Genomic DNA, 15,865 nt, shown 5'->3' with positions numbered 1-15,865 from the left:
AGGTCCCTTCCAGCCCTAATGTGTATGAAATCTATGAAGATTCAATTTAAAAATCAATATTAATTGTAACAAGAGCTCCTTGGTCAGGGCTTTTAAAACTCATTTGCCAGTTATCTATGTTCTATTTAAAATGGTTAACTTGCATAGCTGACATTTCATAGCCTCTCTCTAATTATGGTTGAAATGGAAAGATATTTTGTCATTACATGCTTTATTACATGTGACGGCTTTTCTTCAGATAGAGAAGAAAAATATTGCTTGAGTAACTTTGCCATTTCTGCATTAATAGTGACAATTCTACTATTTCCATCTAATGAACAACTGATATTGTTGCTGCAACATTTTTGGTCTTCAATAACACCTCCTTATTGTCTTTAACTCTGCCACTCAGATTTCTTCTGGTGTTCTTTTGCTTCCTTTAATTTTCCACAAGTCCTAGTTTCCAGTTTATAAGCACCACTTCCTCTTTCTCTAATTGTTATGTATGATTCTGTCACTCTACACAACCCCCACCAACCAATAGCTGCATACACTGGGCCTATAAGTCCCCTGCCACATGTTAATTTGTAAGTGCAATGGGAGGGATTTCAGGAATTTTGTTCCACATCCAAACAATCATGTGTCCTGCCATGCCAGAGTATGAACATCTGGGGAGCTCCCCAATCCCCAGTTCATGAGCAGCATGGGACCAGGGCCTTCCCCAGTCCCCAGCTGCAGGTATCCCAGCATGAAAGTGGGGTGCATGCAGTCAGGGACCATGGAGCTCTCCAGTGATCAGCTCCATGCACTGCAGTGCATGTGCACCCACAGGCAAGGAAACACCCCCTGTATATGCCCTGGTGTGGAAACCTCACATGCAGCTGGGACCAGGGAGCAACCCCACATCCAGCTTCTGCACCAGGGTATGTGCAAGCTGGTCATCAAGAGTTTCCACATCCCCAGCTGTCCATGCTGCAGATCTACCATTGGGCTGTACAGCATGGCTTTAAATGGCCCTGTGTTAGAATCGCCCATCGGCTACCGATGTGTGGATATTTAAAGCCACAGTATGCAGCCCAAATGCTGGGTTGCATGCCAAATGTTCAAATTAAAGCACCTGGACATTTTTGTGGTTGGTTTGCCATTTTACTGTGTAGTAACCTGGCCAAATGCATGGCATGCCACAATTTACAGCACAATTAGCACATTAACTATGCTATAAACATAACAAGAGCCTTAAGCCAGGCAACCTTTTCTACCCACTCCCTGCCACAGCTGCAAATCTTCATATCCCTCAGCAATCAACAGATAATAAGGAGGAAATGGATGGAATCCAGGAGATGGTACAACCATGGGGACACCTCTCTGCTACCCTGACTGCAATGTGCTGGAGATTACCTGAGCTGCTGCAGGCTGGATCTAGTCTCTTCATGGGTTGTAGGATGTAGGTTGCCCACCCCTGCTCTAAGCATACCAGCACACCTTTCTTTCTCAATTGTGGATTTTTAGCCATCTAGTAATACATTCCAAAATAGTTTTAAGTTTTCTCATTTTTTCACATTTCCCAGTTTAATCCTGCCTTCTTCCCCGCCTGCCCCTTCCACCTCAGGTGATTTGGGTCGATCATTTTTAGTTTTAAAAAATGAAACCTCTCTTTTAAAGCACCAGCCACATGCAGTGCTTTATAGGGCCTGATTCTTTTCAGATAACAATAGTCATCAAATCACAATCACTTGAACCAGACCAATCATTAGTTTCTCTGACAAGTTCCTTCATCTGTTGAGATGAGATCTATCATGGAACACTCTAGGTTGTATGCAATACTTCCCAAGTTAGAAAATTGTTGTCGATAATAAAGATGTTTCAGTATTAGCAGAATAAGACATATGTTACTCAGCAAGCCCCCTGTGAATTCAGGTGTTTTTCTTGCACGTTACAGAAAGGTGCTTAGGAAGCTGATCATCCTGCTCTTTAGTGTAATTTGGACTGTGGCAGGCAGCATCTAGTACCTCATTTCATGCTTTACTTGTTAGAGCAGTGGTTCTCAACCTTTTTTGAACTCTGACAGCCTGCAAGGGAAAAGCTAGTTTTCCACATTTTTCTCTTTTTAAATCCATTTTTAAAGTTTGCTGATTCATTTTTTAAGTTTGTTTGTGACCCTTTAATATATTCTTATGACCCATATTTGGGTTGCAACCTATGGTTTGAAAAATGCTGGCCCATAAGTGTAAAGAATATTTGGTTTTGAGCTGTCAGTGATTCAGAAGCTCATAATGCCACTTGTTTCCCCTCCCATTTAACTCATTTGATCCTTCATAAAAATCACTAGTGGTAATCAATTTACTATTCCAGTCATAAGGTATCATCAACACCAACCAAATTTCTACATTGTCATGAGCCTTTTTAAAGAACACCAACAAATACTTCACTTTAGACTTATAAAAGCCAAGAACTACTACAAACACAAGCACTGTCTACTTACCAGCAGATTTGTCTCTTGTTCGGCTTCTGGTATGTAAGGATACTGAATATAAAACATGTCATTTCGTACCATCTTCTTCCTCATTCTGCAGGGGCCCTCTGTCATCTCCAACATCCATTTATCCAGATGAGAGCCAATGGGAGGCCCCCACAGCCCTCGCTCCCGTAACAATTCATACTCAATTTGAGACCACTCTTCTGTTACATATTTTAATGCATTTTGCTGGCGCTGTAAATAGAGAGATATTTATGCTTACAGGCAAGTCAGAATAATATTTTAAGAGCAGTTCATGTGTCAGTGGAACAGCTGTGGTTAAGTTGCACAAAATTATAAAGCAATTTGAAATTTTAGATGATTCTGAATCTTTCCTTTGGACTTTCCACGTATACATATAATGCAAATATTAAGTAAGCTGCCAGTGTTATATTGCTTATTGATTCCAAGTACTTGTTCCTTCAGGAAGCTAATTTCTCTCATTTATAGAAGTTATTAAGCAGCCTGCTAACCACAGATTTCCTATCTGTTTAGAAGGAAAAATTAAATGTTGGTAATTTAATTTCAAGAGAAGCAAGGGTATTTTTTTTAATGTATCACATTATTTTTCTTTGGGGCTATCACAAACTAAAATCCCAAAGTCTACTTCAGACCAAAAGAAAAAAAACAACCTTTTTAACTGGTGTCTGATGCATGTAAAGGAAAAATTTGCCTAGGTGTTTTGTGGATGCTTCAGTTTTGCAAGCACCCTTTACAGTGGATTATTTATTCTTTAAGCATCTGTATATAAATAATTTTGACTTCCATCTTCAGTATGATCATTATAAATATTAGAACACTATAAGCATAAAATTATTCTATAATTCATCTATCATATGGATGAACATAATTTAGATGATAAAATTCAGTGTCTGGATAACTATTTCAGACTATGTATTCCACTTACTAAGATATGGAGGTGGGGCTGAATAAACAAGTTTCCTTTGTATTTATAAACTGAAACAGTCAAGATTTTTTTTAAAACCTGATGCATAACATTTCAGTACAAGACACCATGTATCCATGGAAAGGACATTGGAACGGGAATCAGTCCTGACTCTGCTATTAACCATGTGTCAAGGGGGAAAATCCTTCATTTCTCTGTGCAAACATTTCCATCCCTTATGTTCTCTCCTTTTTCTATTTACATGTAAACCCCATAAAAGAGGACTTCTTTTACTATAAGTATAGCATCTTAGATACAGTATGTCACTCTTTAAGAGGACAAAATCTTATTCCTCGCCAATTCTCTAAACCTTACCTCTTGATGCTCTTTATATTGCATATCTACAAGGTCTCGAACCACGGCAATGTGAGTAAACATCCACTGGGAAATTTCCTAATACAAAGAAAAAAATACACAAGGTACAATTTTATGACAGTAGATTTCAGCTGGAAATTATGAATAAAATACCTTGTTAACTCAGACATGAAAAAGGGTCTTCTTAGAAGTATATTCATTTCAAACCATGTAAAGTAATTGTATTTTTATAGTTTTGAAAATTAATCTTAAGTACATGTATGTTGATATCAGCCTAAGAGAACCTCTAAATACTTTGAAAATATTTCTAGTACACTACCATATTTACTTGAACATAACACAAGGTCCCTCTGCCAATCAGCCTGTGGAAAAAAGCCCCTTGTCTTATAGTTGCATACGAAGCAGAGGGGGGAGCAGGTGGCTGCTGGGGCCAGAGTCGGACACAAAGCAGCCTCCTGCCACCCCCTCCACTTTCCCTCTATAGCTTCTGCCTCCCCACCTACCTTCTTACCTTCTCATTACGTTCAGATGCAATTGGGTTGTGACTTGGGCTGGCATCTCTCCAAGGCACAGAGCACATGGAAACTCCTTCCCTTGCCCCACCAACCAGCAGTACCGACACTGCTACATTACCTGCCCAGCTAATCAGCAGCGCTGACACTACCTTATGGCCAGGCAAGAGGTGAGTTTTCATGTGCTGTGCTCTGGGACCTGGGACAGGGCAGCCTGAGCAGTGTCTGACAGTAAGGGGTGGGGAGCAGAAGGGGAAGAGGCAGAGACTGGGGGGAGCAGGGGGAGAAGAGTCAAAGATTGGGGAGAGTAGGGGGAGGGGCAGAGGCTGTGGAGAGCTGGTAGGGTACAGGTGGCAAGAAAGCTACAGGGAGAGTAGGTGGAGAAGAGGGCAAGGGGGCCACCTGACCATCCCCCACTTTCCCCCTAGCCATTGCTTTCCCTTCTGTAGCAGTGAGGAGTCAGATTCAAGACAAACCTCCAATACTTAGATTCTATACCTGGGAAATTATAACAAAATTTATACATTTTCCATATATAGAATCTAATTATTGGGGGTTGTCTTATATTCAGAGTCGTCTTGCATTCGAATAAATATGGAATGTATGGTAGCGATTACCCACAACAGCAAAGGGGACAGCAAATTCAAATAAACGTCTTAAAACATACTGCAAACTAATCTTTCACTGGTCTGCGGGGGAAAAAATACTGTAGAGAAGCATTATTTTTTTTAAACAATTTTTGTCTGAGAAAATAAATATCACAAAATTGTTAATTAAAAACAAAACAAAACAAAGCAGAAATAGAGGGACATCTACTTTGTCCTTCGTGGGCTGCACTTTACAGTGGGATTCTACAAGTTGGACCAATGTTCTAGCATCTATTCTAGAGAAACACTTAAGTATATGTGTACTTTTGAGCATATGAGCAGTCCCACTGACAGAAAAAACAAAAGCCCACTGGTTAATATTACACATATGCTTGAGCATAACCCACAGGGCTTTCTAGTAGAACTTACAGAGCAAGTTTGAACCTAAGGAACAATGACAACAAAAAATTAACAATAACATTTTGAATGATCCTCTACCCTATATGGTATTGACCGCATATAATAAACAGAGGCTGACAGATTTTTCTCCCAAGTATCTGCATGCCATAATTAAATTCAATTAAAAGTACCTGTGTGGAAAGATTATGTTTGTGGAGTCCACTTTCCTTTCGGTTTCTCCTTGATCCAGTTAGCTTGGAAAGGCCAAATCCACTGCTGACCCGGGAAAGCTTGGACTGCGTGGTTGGAACTAAAGCTTCCCCTCTACTGATGCATTTTCTCTCATGGACTAAAATATCAAAGACCACCACGGTTACTTCTTAAATAGAATTAAAGCCATGTAAAATCCAGAACTATTTTTTAAAAGTTACCATCAAAGCTTGTATGCAGTTGGAAAACATTAACCATAAGCCAAAGAGGCAGTACAGGTTTAAACACTCAGAGATGCAAGTTGCATCATTGGGGTAGGTTTTATGATATGATGTTGGTTTGGTGTACTAGCAGCCTTGCTTCTTTGAAGTTAGTAGTCCCTACTACTAATGCCCTAACTTAAACCAGACTGGAGAATTGAACAGTAACACAGTTGGAGTGTCACAGCTGCAGACTAAACAAAATTTGCTGATACCAAATCTCTGGCTGTAAACAAGACTAAATTTGCTGATAAAAAAACCTAAACCTCTGACCCTCTAATAGTGTTTTTGTAAAAAGTTATATGCCAATATGCTTTTTAATCAAAACAATTGTGGAGATGCATACCAACAAGTAATACTAATAATGTTAGTTCTACTCTGGACTTTATTATTAATAGTTATTTACCTTATAAAGGATAGTACAAGAATTAATAACAGTCAACCTAGTTATATTGAAAATGAGTCTTCATGTTCTATATGTTCATTTGACAAAGATAACTCCACAGGTGTAAAACATTTTTGAAGTGTTTGATGTTATACCTCATGACGTTACACAGTATCACTAAAGTACATGTTAAACAGATTAAGAAAAGATTTTAAAAAGTAGAAGTCAGTAAAGGACCATCAAAAAATGAGGGCAATAGATATCTTGGTTTGAAGAATATATGCTATGATTTGTGAAAGCGGAACATAGTAATATAAGTGTACGTACACCAAGTTAATTATTGAAGGTCTAATATGTAAGCTCCAATCCACTGTACAGAAGATAACACAACAACATGATATAATTTAGTAATGGAAAAATCATCATCCGCTTACCCAAATGATTTTGCCAGCTTTTTAAACTTGCTTCTTCAATACAAGGTCTTGCTACCACTATATCTACTTGGCCACGGTCATTGACGGGTAGTGTTACTTTGAATGCTTCTTCTAAAACCTGTTTCTTACTGTGAATCAGCTCTGTCCATACTCTGTTTATGGCTTTTAAAAGAAGCTGGCGACCTAAAAAAATAAAAAGTTCACACAAAGTTAATTTTCCTCAATAATATATATTTTAGCAATTTTATAATAAGCAATTATGAGCCGAGTAAAGAATTCATACACCATAAATAAAAAAGTATCTTACAAATGTGCCTGCCCCTAACATGCAAATATCTCGTAACCAGACTGCATTTTCCTCAAAATTTATTATTTGCACATATTTGATTTTTTTGTCAAATTCTATAGATTAAAAAAAGAAAAGAAAAATCAAGTGCTTCTGAATTGTTACCATTCCAACTCTGTTTATGAATTCTCAAATAAGATGCACAGTTTTGTTTTTGTTTGCTGATTGGATGAGTGAGCCAATGACTGTTAAATGATTATTTGCAGAAAAATAATATGGTAGTTGTTCAAATCTTATAATCCCTATTGTCACTCTGGTGCTAGGAATCTTATTTTCTGAATCAACCTCCTAATTCATTAACTATAAAACTTAATTTCATACTTTTAAAACCTCCTCAAATTTGTTCTCGTAAAAACTGGGCAAGCTTATATTTTTTTAACCTGTGGCAGTATTCCTATTTTTACTTGTAGAGCTGTGGTGTTCTTCGAGACAGATACTCTACATGTTGTCTTTACTCTCTACCAATTAATGAAAATCCTTCAAACTAGTGTATCAAAAGTTGAGTCATCAGCCATACCTTCCTCCTTGATTCTACATCTTATCATTAGTCTGCCTCATGGGGCACTCTGTGCCCTAAGGATATTCCAGGGTACACATGGTACAAGAAAGAAAATCGCTCAGGTTTAAAGGTCTCACATTTTAAAATAATAATTTTGAAATCAGGAATGTCAAACATGTGGCCTGTGGAGCTGCTTCATCTGGCCTGCTGAGCTACTAGCAGGCCAGGGAATTTGGGGTTGTGATTAGCAGGGCAAGGACCTGCCATAAAATCTGGAGCTTAGTTGTCACATCAGTACCTTGCTGGTAGGGGCCTCAATTAGAGCTGTGCCAATATAGCCTTGCTCACCCTGTAGAGCTGCTTGGCCCATGGCCATTTGCCTTGCCACGACTGCCACAGCAAGCAGTTGCTTAGCCCATGGTCACTTGTCTTACTACTGTTTATTCCTTGGATCTATCTTGTGAGCAGCTCTGTGATCTAGATCTGGCTTAGGAGCACAGTATGAGTTAGACACTGCTGCCTTAAGTGATCTGAACTCAAATGTATGTGGAAAAGATTTAGCTTAGTGCAGGGGCGGGCAAAATACAGTCCACAGTCTGAATCCGCCCCCCCTGCCCCGGTCATTTACCGCAGGCCATATTTTGAATTAATATTTATCTGCCGCTGGCTGCCTGTCAAAGATAACAGAAGCCAGGGGCAGCCGGCATTAGGACTAAACAGCGGCAGCAGCAAGACTGGCCTGGCCCTGCCCCCCAGCCCTGCTCACCTCGAGCCCCAGCTAGAAGCCTCTGCCTAGCAGGGGCTTCTGGAGGCTTCTGGCCTGGGACTGCTCCTGCCTCCCTGCTCCAAGGGAGATGCAGATAAGAAGGAGGGAGGCAGTGGAGGACTGTGGGCGATCACCCCAGTCCTCAGGGCCAGCCAGGCCAGCTCCTGCAGTCCCATCAGTGGCTGCATCTGGGAACCATGTGGTGCCAGTGGGCGTGGGGGGAGCAGCGAAACAGCTGCGGCAGGCAGGGGGAAGGGGCAGTGAGCAGGCACGCAGAGCACAGTGCCACTCGGGCGGGAGCACAGGGCTCATACCGGTGCACCGGGGCCCGTGCTCCTGCTGCCCTGCAATGGGCCCCACCAACGCTGGCCCCGGTGCACCGGTGTGGGCCCTGTGCTCCTGCCCAGGTATCTCTGTGCTCTGCGTGCCTGCTCACTGACCCTTCCCCCTGCCTGCCACAGCCATTTTGCTGTTACCCCCACGACCACTGGCACCACATGGTTCCCAGATGCAGCCACTGCTGGGACTGCAGGAGCCAGCCCTGAGGACTGGGGCCTCCACTGCCTCATTCCCCACCACTCCTTATCTGCATCTCTCCTGGCCAAAATATTTTTTGAAATTAAATTAATTAATGTTGTAGTATATTTGAATTTTAGAATATAATTTGGTATTTTTGTGATACAGAGTTGAAAAAAAACCTTGCTGAAATGAGTAATTCCAGGGGGCAAGGGGAGGGACTTCTGGTGGCAAAGGTCAGGGGGCAGGACTTCTGGTCCCAAGATGGTGACCAGGGGGTGGGGCACCTGTCAAGGGGCAGGGCTACCCATGCTGTGCTCAATGGCTTGCCAAAAGTCAGTAAGCGGCCCTCCGCCCGAAACAAATGTCTGTCCCTGGTTTAGTGGGTAGTAACTGGGCTGGAATGGGACAAATTAGAGCAGAAGTGGGCAATTATTCAGGCTGGAGGGCCACTTAGGAAGTTTTGGGGAGCTGTTGAGGTTTAGGTCAGGACCCTTCTCTCCGCCCTCCAGCTCCCCCCCTCAACCTCAAACAGCTCACCAAAACTCCCTAAATCACTGTGCTCAGTGTCTGAACTGGGTGGCTGGGATTGAGAGTGCAGGCCAGTGGGGAGCCATACCTGGACAGGCAGGGTGAGCTGGGCCTGTGATTGCAGAGCAGTGAGAGCATGGGGCGGGGGCAGAGCCAAAATCCACTCCTTCCACACCCCTGTGGTAGGTGCTGGTTCTGCAGGCAGGGGCATGCAGGGAGCGGATCATGGCTCTGCCCTGGGCCCTGACCTTGTGCTGTCACTGCCATGTAAGCCTGGGGTCTTCACAGAGACCAGCTGGGACCCACGCAGGCAAGGCAGATGGTATGGGGCCGTGGGCAGGGGGAGCTGCATCCAGGAGCAGGATGGGCTGGGTTTGAGATCTTGGTGACAACTTGAGGCCAGGGCCTAGGACAGAGCCATCATCTGCTCCCTGCATCCTCTTGCCTGTGGAATTGGTGCCCATAGGAGGGACATACGGGCAGCAGATCATGCCTCTGCCCTGGGCCCCAGCCCTGTGCTATCATTGCCCCATGATCCCACCCCCACTCTTCCACCTGCAGCCCCATCCCATCCCCCAACTATGCACCCTGCCTGTGTGGGTCCCACTCCCGGCAGTGGGTGCAAGGTGGACAGGCTGGGGCACCCTGGCAGGAGGGTTGAGTCCAGCAGCAGTGGCAGCCAGAAGAAGTCCCCATCACCAAGGCTACAGGGAAGTGAGTCAAGCCACCATGCTGCCCCAACCCCGTTGCTTACCTGGAAGCTGCAGGACTGGCTGCATGAGTTGGCTGCCCCCCGACCTGGGCTAGGCAGGGCCGAGGGACCTGCCACAGGCTGAACAAGATCCCTTAGTGGACCAAATCTGAGCCACAGGCTGTATTCTGCCCATCCCTGGATTAGAGGAATGGGAGGGATGGGTGGAAATTGCCAAGCTTCTGGGGAGAGGAAATGAGGAGGTGGGAGATGGGGAGCTAGGAAAAGAGAGAGAAAGGGGAAAGAGGAACAAGAACCTGTTCCCAACACAGCGTACAACAGAATGTAAAATTGCCAAGTCTCAATAGTTTTCTGCTATCAGGAAACAACAGTGGCAAAGGGCAACCCACTAGCAAAGGGTTTCCATTGCCCTCTAATCTTGTCCCACATAGTGAATGGCTACTTAGTTACTTAGCAGTTTCTCTACCAGCTTAAGCATCAGGAGCACTGCACTACTTCTCAGGGTTCCAATCTTTGCTGACAAACCACATGGATGTTATTATGATGCAAACCAAAAAATAGCTGTGATAGATTTTGTTTTTTAAACTAAGGACAAAAAAAATCACATCCTCTAAACCAGTGTTTCCCAACTGGTGTGCCACGGCATTTTGGGCTGGAACCATGTCCGCCGCCTGATGCTACCATGGCTCCAGCCAGTGATTCAAACGCCATGCCACCCGCTTCCTGCCGCTCGCTATCCCCCCTCTCCCCGCTCCATGACATTCAGTCACTCACTTCCCCCCCACCCCACCCTGCCCTCACTTGCCCGGTGTGCCGTGGGGTGGGGGAGGCCATGTAAGTGTGCCATGGGGTGAAAAGGGTTGGGAAACATTGCTCTTAACATAAATGTTGCTAAATTAAACACTCAGAAAGGTTAGAAATGCTAAAAATAAAACTGCATCTGCAACCTTAGTTTCCTCCCTCTCCTCATAAGCAGTTTGATGAGTCTTTAATTACCTGACAACATCCCAGATTGGAAATGCTGCCTTAATGGGTAGTTGTACATAGTTTTATTTTTCCCCTCCTTGCTCAAAAATATGGCCCCATGCATTACTCACCAAACACTGGTTACACTCTACTCAGAAAACAATGTTACTATTTTATTCAGGGCTTTCCTATTATGTGAAACATCTGAGTAGTCTGCAAACACTATTTTATCTTCATAACACTACTGTAAATTGAGGGGGTGATATGTCCCTTTAAAAGATAGGAAGCTAAGTGAAAGAACAATTAAGGTTGAGTCCACTAACTTTGGGCATGCAATTTGAAATGCCTTGGACCTTGCTTCTCAGAGTACCCAAAATTCTATAACACTACACAAATTCAAAGCACACATCCCATTAATTTTCACTGCAGCTTTGAATATTCAATTGCTCTACAAAATGCACAGCACACAAATTAGTGATCACTCATGAAATGGCTGGCTTACGTAACTTGCCTACCATTATGTAGGAACTCAAAGATAGGCCTTCAATCTAGTTCTCCAAAGTTGTAACCCGGGGTCAGCAACTTGCAGGCCGGATCCAGCCTGAGTAGCTATTGGATCCAGCCTGTGGAGCTAGGTTTTGGTGGCACTGGGCAGGAAGGACATTGCCTGTGCTGCACTGCACTGCACTGCACCACACTGAGGCTGGGGCAGCTGGGTAGCAGGGAGCTTTCTGTGCCATGGCACAGACGGGTGGTGAGAGAAGCAGCAGTGGCAGCCCAGTCATAGTACTGGTTTACCTATAACCCACGCTGGGTCATTCCGGCCTGCCATTGCAAAATTTTCCCAGCAGCTGGTCTTAACCATAAAAATATCCTCTTTACCTCTAACAATCCCTCTGCCTCATTCAGTCCATTCCTTTCAACTTCTCTAACAAACAAGGCAGTGCTGTACAGACAAAAGTCTACTTTATGATGCAATTGCATCATAAAGCTGGTCTATTATTTGCCCTGAAAGAGAAGGGGTCCCATGTAACATAAAACATATTATGTGACTCGGCAACTAAAGGATATAATATAACATATATGTACAGCCAACCTTGATTTTAACCTAGTGTATGCATGTATCATCTTTAGAAATGCTCATCTCCTTGACTCATTTCCTGTAAGGGTCGCTTCTAAGACATGGATGACAGGAGATCACTGATGAGGAATAGGCATCCCTAACCAAGAATGGGTTGGCGCATCTCTCTCCAGGCCCAGTGTTTACTAGGCAAGTCAAGTTCACTTATTGTCCTACAACAATTAATTCATATCTTCTTGTCTTCCCATTTCAACTCTTCATGTATTGTTAGAGGAACCTTTGAGCTAATGCTCATCTATGACAGTTTCAGTTTCCCCTTCTGGACCAAGTTAGCAGGTTGTTTCCATTCAGTGACTGACAACTGCTGCTTCACTGAATCTTATCACTAATTCTTATTAATTTTTACCTCTGCTTTTCAAAATCTTGCTGACATACAAGTATGGTCTGCACTCAGAATTACATATTTACACAGATGCTAATCCATTATATTAACAATAGCCACAATATACTACCGGTATTTTAACGTTTTTTATATCTCTGTTTATCCTTTGCAACTCCAATTCAGTTAGTCTATTAAATGCAAATCTATCCTGACTTACTGCAGACTAAGGCTAACCACCTGTCTAATCAGAAAAAGATTGAAAATGTCTCAGAACTGGGATAAACTGGTAATAGATGGGATAAATTAGTAAATGGGATAAATTGGTAAAATTACCCTGGTTGCTTCTTCCTCGATATTTTTGTGTAGTGTTTTGCATTCTTAATAATGCCTACCAGTTCAACTATTCAAATATTTGCTTACCCAATCCCCCAAAAAAGAAAAAGGGAAAAAAGATTGGTGATAGGGAAGAGAGAAGGAAGGAGAATAACAACATTCTGGAAATGAGGTTTATTAACAGAAATCTGAGCAGTGACCATCTTTTTTATTACCTTCACTAACATCCTGATTGTAGACTCCATCTGGTTCTATGTCAGAAGGGATCATAATGTGCCAAGTTGTCATCCTGGCTTCTGCTTCCAGTCCAAACCCATCCACATTGCTACAAATATATAGTGAATTTAGAACGAAAAGGAGACGACAGGATTTGAATCAGAGGTGGCAAATCTTGCTGTGACATCATACGGGATTCAGGTATACTCCTATGTGATCAGAACTATACTTCTGATCCCTCCAAAATTGTGATATACAGCCTTAACCTCTACAGCAATTCTGTGATGGGGCCAGACTGTTCACTCAAGAAAGAGACGGGGATGGCACTTGTACAACATCGTAAGTGGAAAAGCAGTAGACTGCTTCTCACTTCCCTGCTTCACTGGAACCCAAATACATAAACTAGGAAATTCTTTCTTTAAAGAAAATGAAAATCCAGGAAATTCAAGTTGGTGCTTTTCACCTTCACAATTGTATATTATTTTGTCAAGCAGTTCCACATCTCTGAAATATCTTATTTAGGGTTGCTTCTGGCATAAAGAGAATGGATTGATAATGCTGTCTGTTCTGGATGGCTGATTTAAGCCCAATTGTATTTAATCAACGTTATAAGCCCAAGTGTAAAAAATGATACACAATAAATGATTCAATAAAAAACATAAAAATGCTAATCCTTCTTTCCATTTTAAGAAACATTATTTCGATAATCAATTACATATGAAAATGATCGCATTGTCATTGCTTTCTGATATGTGATGGCACTATCCTGAAGGCAGTTTACAGTGGGTGTATATGCGACATAGCTTCCATGGGCAAAAACTGTGATGCTGCAGCTATGCCACTAGTAACACACTCCCTCAGTATAGCACATCACTATGGCGACATAACAGATAAAAATAACCATGCACTGCATGCATGGTGCAGTACGGGCTGTTACTGTGCTGTCATTTACTACTTCCAAAAGGAACTAGTAATGATGGTGCAGTAACAACGGCACCATAGGGGCACATGTAGACATGTCCACTGTTATGGTTTAATGAAGCACCTGGTGAACAATTATGCCAATATTTTTAAATAACTGTGTAAATAACTGTGTAAAAGGAGATGAGAATATACACCTCAGACTATGAAATACAATTCATGAAGAACTGTTTTCAATTGGTTTACATTTCATTGACATCAGAAGTTATGAATAAATATCCATAATTTGCCGAGTCCAAGCCGAATAAGGAAGAAAAAGGAAAGTGTTCTAACAATTTATTTTAAAGCAAAATAGTTCATAAGACTGACTCTAGCACAAATTTTACTCTGTAGCACTTACCTTCCTACATGCAGATTAATCAAGCAATGGGCTAGACAGCTGATGAACTCCTGATCATGGTTCCCAGGCCCCAGAATTAAGTTTCTGTTTACTGTAAGGACCCTTAGAGAATCAAGGAGAGCAACTTGCTGAGGGACAGTTTTGTGTGCCCTGGAGAACTGATACAAGATGGTCCTATTCAGGCAGTGATAAATAGCATCCAACGATAACCCCTGAGATCTTCTTTTTGACTGATGGAAAGTACAAAACACAATCAATAAAATGACAGGTAAAATCTCCATACAAACTGACCTGCACTGATTTTGCAATAACCTTTACCTTAATAAAATACTTTTGGTACTGATTAACAACCCTCACCTGTCCCAATATATATTAATGCTTCTTTACCCTTTACACTGAGAATGGAAATTACATACACACCACTGAATTGATAAACCTTTTTGTTTGTTTCTTTTTTTTTTTTACTGTACCCGGTATAAATACCCATCTTTTATTGAAATGCTCTTTTCTAAATTCTAATAGCAAAGCTCCTCAGTGAACCTGGTGTAGGGAGTGTGGAAGAACAGGAACCTTTAACTTATTACAGAAACCTTCCCCAAAAGGGAAGCTTGTAAGCATTGTACTTAACTGTTCCACACTAGAAAACTGATCTAGGACACGTAAACACCAACAAGCCAGGTTTCCCTGAAGAAAAAAAGCTAATTAAGTAAAACTGTCAAGAGAATTGCAAGTTAAGCACTCTGTACTCAAACCAGCAAGTGCTGTGTCCATGCAATAAGACTTTGAAAGACTGAACCTCAAGGGTGTCAATACAGGACCCCAGAAGTTGCTCTGACGTGCTGTAATTACAGCGTATCTGAGCAGACTCAATCCATTCTGCTGGACTGTGGCAATTACTGCTCTCTAGTAAGCCTCTGTGTCTCGTGAATCAGTGTCCCCATGCTTCAAAATGGCAGTGGAAGCACTTTAACTAAAGCTCATTTGATGAGCTTTAGATAAACCACCCCACCATCATTTTCAAGTGCAGGGACACTGATGCACGAGACTCTCCTGGCACTTCAATTGGAGCGGCTCTTGGAGCTGGTCTAATGCCCCCACCCCATCCCCATGACACATGTAAAAATACCCTAGGATGCTGCAGTTCCTTCAGTTATGACTACATGGTTTGCCACGCCCATACTTGGAATCCCTAAGAGATGACAAAATGAAAACCACCTTAGGCAAGTGAAAATTTATTTGGATGTTTACAAGGCATAAAAAATGCCCATTTTCTGCTTTGGTGCCTTTTACAATCTTTTAAAAATATAATACCTAGATAGGGTAGTAAAAACAGCCGTTACCTGTGCAATTAGCTGGATTATGAAGTCTACAAGAAGCTTGGATTCTTTGTTGAACATGCCCTGCCAGAGCTTATCTACCACACGTTGTGTAAAATAAAACACATTGTTCACCAACACCTGGTAATTTCCCCCAGTTGTAATAGGCAGAGATGCATCTTCACCTAAGTTAGAAACGCAAAACAGAAAACATCTTGATTTAAACAACAAAACCACACATCTCTCACCCACAGTCCCCCCACAATCCACCCATACCTACCCCCACACCCTGTTCCACCCCCCTTCTGCAAACAGCTGCTGGCCCCAGGCTCTAGCTC

The 15,865-nt window shown here is 42.3% G+C and overlaps 1 protein-coding gene across 1 annotated transcript in view; it reads right to left on the bottom strand.

The window, feature by feature from the left end:
* The window catches only part of WDFY3 (WD repeat and FYVE domain containing 3), a 258,223-nt gene that overhangs the window by 66,298 nt on the left and 176,060 nt on the right, over positions 1 to 15,865 (bottom strand). The window contains exons 34-40 of the mRNA XM_019525884.1: positions 15,552 to 15,712; positions 14,212 to 14,441; positions 12,890 to 12,999; positions 6,543 to 6,725; positions 5,445 to 5,602; positions 3,756 to 3,833; positions 2,462 to 2,689 (exon numbers count right to left, since the gene is read on the bottom strand). Coding sequence (XP_019381429.1) covers positions 2,462 to 2,689; positions 3,756 to 3,833; positions 5,445 to 5,602; positions 6,543 to 6,725; positions 12,890 to 12,999; positions 14,212 to 14,441; positions 15,552 to 15,712 — 1,148 coding nt within the window. The remainder of the gene's footprint in view (positions 1 to 2,461; positions 2,690 to 3,755; positions 3,834 to 5,444; positions 5,603 to 6,542; positions 6,726 to 12,889; positions 13,000 to 14,211; positions 14,442 to 15,551; positions 15,713 to 15,865) is intronic.

Source organism: Gavialis gangeticus, unplaced genomic scaffold (assembly GCF_001723915.1).
Source record: "Gavialis gangeticus isolate Ggan-Ray unplaced genomic scaffold, GavGan_comp1, whole genome shotgun sequence".
Lineage (NCBI taxonomy): Eukaryota > Metazoa > Chordata > Crocodylia > Gavialidae > Gavialis > Gavialis gangeticus.
Note: the sequence above shows the minus strand (reverse complement) of the source record. Positions and strands in the feature narration are given on the sequence as shown.